General features: G+C 35.4%; 2 protein-coding genes across 3 annotated transcripts in view; one reads left to right on the top strand and one right to left on the bottom strand.

The window, feature by feature from the left end:
* The window catches only part of hdac1 (histone deacetylase 1), a 91926-nt gene that overhangs the window by 77182 nt on the left and 7672 nt on the right, over nt 1-7072 (bottom strand). The gene's annotated exons all lie outside the window — the stretch shown is intronic.
* eif3i (eukaryotic translation initiation factor 3, subunit I) lies at nt 72-6103 on the top strand. The gene is made up of 11 exons (XM_056272693.1): nt 72-221; nt 530-622; nt 700-787; nt 958-1023; nt 1824-1973; nt 2049-2176; nt 2815-2925; nt 3011-3100; nt 3206-3279; nt 3405-3497; nt 5825-6103. Exons 1-11 carry the CDS (start codon nt 219-221, stop codon nt 5904-5906), a joined length of 978 nt encoding a protein of 325 aa, XP_056128668.1. The 5' UTR covers nt 72-218; the 3' UTR covers nt 5907-6103.

Here is a 7072-nt window from a genome sequence, read left to right as displayed (position 1 = left end):
CAAACAAATTAATAATTTTCTATTCGTATATGATGTTACCAGACCGTTAGAATGGTTTATTGTTCAATAGGGACTTATTTTTGTCTGTACAGGAAGTGAAGTCCGTCTCTTCCGTTTTTAACCGGGCGCAGTTGAGCACGCGTACCGCGTACTGTGTTTTTCTACGGCAGATTGAAATATTATTTCGATCATATTCTGCCCATACGAACCCGGCGATAATGGTAAGCATAGGTCTACTTATTACTCGAGCTATTAAATGTAATGTAGACGCACTGGAAGTCTGTTGGCCGTTGGTTCTTCATTAGCTAACAGATGCTAAGCTTTAACGTTACATTTGGCCAAAAATTCTTCACATGATTGTAAAGTGAAGCTGATGGCTGTATTATTACTGTAGCTTTAGCTGTATAAGACATTATGGGGAAGAGCAAGAACACTTACAGCAAGGCATACAATGTGTGTAACTACAGTTACTCGACTGTCATCTATTAAATCGTGAACACTAAACACTCATGCTTTATATTTCCTATAGAAACCCATTCTTCTGCAGGGCCATGAGAGGTCCATCACTCAGATCAAATACAACAGAGAGGGGGATCTCTTGTTCTCAGTAGCCAAGGATCCGGTAAGTGATCAACTACAGCATCACAATTTTTCTAATGCATTTTTGTGATTGTTTTTACACATACATTGTCGTTTTAGATTGCGAATGTTTGGTACTCTGTCAATGGAGAAAGGCTCGGCACTTATAATGGACACACTGGTGCCGTCTGGTGTGTGGATGTTGACTGTATCCTTCCTTAAAGATCGTCTGTGTTGAAGAAATGCTCAACGAATTTCATTGTAATGTTTATATATTGTTTTCTTGAGACTTTTGGGTGTATTTGAATATTTCACCTGCAACATTCTTTACTACTTGTCATTTGTTTTTGGAAAAATGTTTCTTAACGCGTTTCAAAGGGGACACAAAGAACGTCTTGACTGGATCTGCTGATAACAGCTGCAGGCTCTGGGACTGCGAAACAGGTCCGCAGTTTATTACAATATAAAATACTCAAATACTTATCTCTGTTTTGTGCTTTTCTTGACACGTAACAACAACAAAACAACACAAGGATACATGTTTTTTATGTTTTAAAACAAAATGCTACTTTTTAGTATTTAAAAAAAATGCTAAACTTTGGCAAGAATTTTAGCCTTTTGATGTTTTTCCTTTTAATTGTTTTTTTTTTTTAAATCGTAATATTTAATATTAAAATTATATATTTTTAAACATTTAATGTTGTAAAAAGAATTTGCAGTAGCTTACTTCTATTACTATTATTATTTGCAAACAAACAATTCTGAATTATCAATGCTTTTTTTCAATCTTCAGACAGTCAAACCACCTATACTTTTTTTTTTTTTTTTTTTACCGGTAATATTAATATTTTAAAATAAAATGGCAGTTTATTATTATTTAACAAATTCAAATTTTGTCAATTTCAGGCTTTTGATGTTTTTTTTGGATCGCTGGCCACAGTCCATTAAATATCCACACAATATTAATACTTTAAAATCAAATTGCATTGGCTTGTAATTATTATTATTACTAAACTATTAATAATTCTCAATAAAAAATATTTTAATTCAGAAATTGAAATGTTCATCAAAGCTGTTTTTTTTCCCCGTATGAAATTTAACATCATGTCTTTACTGTATTTGTCCAGTATTGTAAGTTGAGCTTCTTTTCACAAACCATGCCAAGAAAACTAATATGAAATGTCAATGTAAATGCTATGTTAACAAGCAGTGTCTTGAATGATGTTTGTGTGTTGACTCATCAGGAAAGCAGCTGGCTCTGCTGGAGACCAGCTCGGCGGTGAGGACGTGTGGCTTTGACTTCAGTGGGAACATCATAATGTTTTCCACAGACAAGCAGATGGGCTACCAATGCTTTCTCAACTATTTCGACCTCCGAGACCCTCAGCAAATCGGTTGGTATTTTGACCACTGGTGATTAAAGCAGCACTGGTGATATTGATATTTGATATTTTGTTTCTCTCCCACAGAGGACAACCAGCCATATATGTCTGTGCCCTGCAGTGAATCAAAGATCACCAGTGCTGTATGGGGTCCTCTGGGAGAGTTTGTGATTGCTGGCCATGAAAATGGAGAAATTAACCAGTTCAGTGCTAAGGTTTGTGTCTATTGTTTCTTTAACACTACCGTTTAAAGGTTTGGGGTCAGTAAGATATTTATGTTTTTTTTTTTTTAAATAAATAATTACTTTTATTCAGCAAAGATACATTAAATTGATTTAAAAGTAACAGTAAAGACATTTATAAATAATGTTACAAAATATTTCAAATAAATGCTTTTTTTTTTTTTTACTTTGTTCATCCAAAAAAAATTATCACGGTTTCCACAAATATATTAAGTAGCACAACTGTTTTCAACATTGATAATAATACAAGAAATGTCTCTTGAGCAACAAATCAGAATTTTAGAATGATTTCTGAAGGATCATGTGACACTGAAGACTGGAGTAATGATGCTGAAAATTCAGCTTTGCCATCACAAGAATAAATTACACTTTTAAAATAGATTCAAATAGAAAACCGTTATTTAAATTTTTAATAATATTTCACAATATTACTGTGTTTTTGATCATATAAATGCAGCCTTGGTGAGCATAAAAGACTTCAAAAACTCACAAAACAATTACCAACCTCAGACTTTTGAACACATGTATACTCTGTCAACGTGTATATTCCGTCACATTCATCATAATGCCCATGAAGAGATGATAGTTGTCTAATGTATGTGATTCTTTAGTCAGGAGAGGTTCTGAAGAAGGCAAAGGAACACACCAAACAAATCAATGACATCCAGTCATCTGTGGATCTCACGATGGTCATCACTGCCTCCAAAGACTGTACTGCCAAGGTTTGTGTTGGAAACTGAATCATAAACTCTGGCAGAAATGAATCCTGGTTAGTTTGACTCACATACCGCTTCCTTCATTGTTCAGTTGTTTGACTCCGCAACCCTCGATCACATCAAAACCTTCAAAACAGAGCGACCTGTTAACTCCTCAGCCATCTCGCCCATCATGGATCACGTAAGTCTCTGAAATGCACTGTATTTTCCCTCGCACTGAACTTGCGTGTTATTCGTGTAAATGTTTTTTACGTTGTTAATAGCAGAGATGTTATGTGTTGCTCAGGTGGTGATGGGAGGTGGTCAGGAGGCCATGGAGGTCACAACCACCTCCACTAGGATCGGCAAATTCGAGGCCAGGTTAGTGTTTAATTTGAATGTGATTTTCCAGGGTTGGTAAATAAAACAAACTTACAATCATGAAAGTGTAATGGTTTAAAAAAAAAAAAAAAAAATCCTTATCCAGTACTGCCACTCTCTTCTAGGTTTTTCCATGCGGCTTATGAAGAGGAGTTTGGGCGTGTGAAGGGACACTTCGGCCCCATCAACTGTGTGGCATTCCACCCAGATGGGAAAAGGTTCATACTCAACTTTTCCATGTGTGCATTTAAAGTGCCCCTATCATGTGTTTTGAGATATTACCCTTTCATGTAGTGATTTATACAGCTGTTTGTGAATGTAAAGGGTCTGCAAAGTTTCAACATCAAACAAATGGAGTTATTGGGTCTCATTCATGAAACATTCGTAAATATACGAGTAAATATGCGAGTGATTTGCGCGTAAAGAGACCTTCCCGAAAACTCTTCTCCTGATTCACAAATACTTCGTAAACGTCAGATGTGATAGTGTGTGTGTGTTAATGAATTCCAATCAGTCGTAAATGGGATGCGCGTGCACGTCCATTCTCAATGACCATAAATCCCGCCCATTAAATCCGACTGACAACTATATATGGGCATCATATTATGACATGAATGCGAATGAAAAAAAAAAATTCTCAGATGCAGAAATTGAAGTTTTATTATCAGAAGTTCATTCAAAATGCCTCATTTTATTTTCAAGCGTACATAGTGGCGTATCGGGTCCTAAAAAAAAAGGAAGCTTGGCAGCATATTACAGATGCAGTTAATGGAGTTTCATCTGTTAATCGAACATTCCCAGAAGTGAGAAGAAAATGGTTCGACATTAAGCTTGAGAGCAAAAAACGAATTAGTTCACTTCGGAAAAGTAGTATTCAAACTGGAGAAGGACCACCATCGCAGATGCTATTACTCACTCTCATAATAAGAAAAACCGTATGTAATTACTATATATAATATTTTTTCAAAATGCTGTGCAAATATGTACCCGATTAAGGTGAATTAAAATGCAGCCTCATTAATGAGCAAAACGTTCGGGTGTTAAGCGCACTATTTACGCGTGGCTGGGAGCAGGTGTAGATTTCTTGTGTACCAACTAACATTTGGAAAATACGAACATTTTAATGAATCCGAAAATTTACGCCAAAACCACTTTACACACGATTTACACAAAAATTCGTTCTGCTCGTGTTTCATGAATGAGACCCAATGTCTCCTAAAAGAAAGAACCGATTCTGAACTTCCTGAAACAAGTCGTCAATAATTCCAGAGTCACTTTCTGCACGAACCTACGTAGGTTTGTAACAGATTTGCATAATGTATGTGGTCTTTATTGGCTGTCCGTGAACGTTTACTTTGACCCGCCCTCAGACACTGTAGTTGTAGTTGTAGCTGAGGCCTGGCAGAGATTGATTCGTGTTGTAGACATGTCGTGAAGACGCTGTTTTCTGCGCTGCGAGAACAAATCCACTTTACATGCACTTCCAAAGGATGAGGACTCGGGTTGGAATTGACACTGTAAAGCTGATGCCATCGTCACCGTTTGTATCAGTTCATATACAAGTGTTGAGGAAGCCTCTGGAGCTGAAGTTCAGATGCTGTTCAAATGCTAATGGTCGTTTTGTTTCAACACACGCTGTTATCGGTAGACCAATCACTACAGGCTGGGCCGTCTGACCAATCAGAGCAGAGTTGGCTCTCAGAAAGGAGGGGTTTAAAGATACCGAATCCTTTATCAAACCGTTTCAGACACTGAGAAAAAAAAAAGTGATGCTGCAAAGTATATTATGAGAAAATTGTGGTGTTTTCTTTTAATCTTGGGTGCAAGTAAACAAAATTAGAAATCTGTAAAATAGTATAATAGGGGCACTTTAAAGTTTTGATAACACTTTACAATACAGTTCCATTTGTTAACGTTAGTTGAGGATGAGGTTAACATTAACTAGGAGCAATATATTTTTACAGCATTTATTAATCTTTGTTAATGTTAGTTAATAAAAATAAAATTTGTTCATGTTGATTGTTCATGTTCACAATGCATTAATATGAACAAACAACTTTTGATTAAAAAATGTAATAGTAAGGGCAACGATTAATCGCATCCAAAATAAAAGTTTGAATAATAAAAATCTTAGTATATACTGTATATATATATTTATACATAATTTATATTATATATAAATATAAATATTTTATATATAAATAAAAAAAATCTTAAATATATACATGCATATGTGTGTATTTATATATACAAAATAATTATGCACAGTACACACATATACTATGTAAACACAAACTTTTGATTAATTGCTGCCCAGCACTAAAATTAACATTAACTAAGAATTAATAAATGTTGTAAAAATATATTGCTCCTAGGTAATGATACCTCATGTCAACTAAATGTTAACAAATGAAACTTTATTGTAAAGTTGACCAAAGTTTCTTAGAACTGTTTTTCTGAGCTGCTGTCATAATGTTTTGCCATTGTTATCCTTAATTATTTTATTCTACAAGTTAAAGATTTCACTTCCTTCTTCCACCCACAGTTATAGCAGTGGAGGAGAGGATGGTTACACCAGAATTCATTACTTTGATCCCCATTATTTTGATTTTGAGCTTGAGGCGTAATAACCAGTGATCGCCAGCATTCCCAACATCCAAGACAGACCACCATTTGGACACACCGGTAACACCTGATCGACCACGCAAGGCCAGACATGGAGTTTTATACGGCCACACTCATACAAATATTGCATTTAAAGCATTTGATGCAACATGTATTTAAAAAATTTAGCATTCTGAATAAACTGGGTTTGAGATATAAAGTGGCCTGTTTTGTTATTGCATCACTGTTTTGGTTTAACTAATACAAGGTTAGCAGTAAAATATGTTGGGTATCATGAACCAACAACAAAATGGTTTTTCGCTTGCATTAATTTGGGTTGATTGTACTACTTTACACGTTAACAGGGTTAGGGGTGTATGTTAAACTGGCCAAATCATTTGATTTAGGAAATTGAGACTTAACTGTTTTGAAACCTTTCACAACTAAGGGGTGTTGATCTCAAGAGAAAACCATCACCGGTATCTAATAGTTTTACAGTTTTTCTGAATTGCTAAAACACATTTCTTGAAACGCACTCACTTTCTCAAAACCTTAAACACAAAACCAAATTTTCAAACCACATTCAGAGAACCTCTGACTCTTACAGCAACATCAAACAATTGCCTCAAAACCATTTTATCTGTGCTCAAAATCAAACAATGCTTTCAGATCATGCACACAGCGAGTCAATATTATAAACACTTCAGATCATTCGTTAGACACTACATCAAAAACTGGAGAACACGGAATCCAAAGCATGTAATTACAGAAAAAAAGTATATTGTAACAAAGTAAACAAATTTTGCAATTAAGTAAAAAAGTATAGTAATGACACCTTGCAGTAGTAAGGTGAATAAATTGTATACTTGATGCACTGCAAGTAGTATTGTACTGAATATTGTATAGTATTGAATGTCTGTATATTCAGCACTTGCATACTGTGAAAATACAGTGACCCAACTGCAAAACCCAAAAAGGTTACAGTAAAAAACAATGAAAAGCATGTGACAGTCACTCAGAAGAGTTGTGCAACTGTAAAATCAAGGTCAGTGAGAGAGATTTTACATGTATTCTGCTTCAACTTCGTGTCGGGTCCGGCCGCAGGACTTTGTCCACATCACAGGCAAAGGGGAAAAACCCTAAAGCCAGATCCAGCCTTAACAAAATTCTCCACACCTTGCTCTTTCTC

The sequence above is a fragment of the Rhinichthys klamathensis genome, unplaced genomic scaffold (genome assembly GCF_029890125.1).
Source record: "Rhinichthys klamathensis goyatoka isolate OS25496 unplaced genomic scaffold, OSU_Roscu_1.1 h1tg000343l_1, whole genome shotgun sequence".
NCBI classification, from domain to species: domain Eukaryota; kingdom Metazoa; phylum Chordata; class Actinopteri; order Cypriniformes; family Leuciscidae; genus Rhinichthys; species Rhinichthys klamathensis.
Note: the sequence above shows the minus strand (reverse complement) of the source record. Positions and strands in the feature narration are given on the sequence as shown.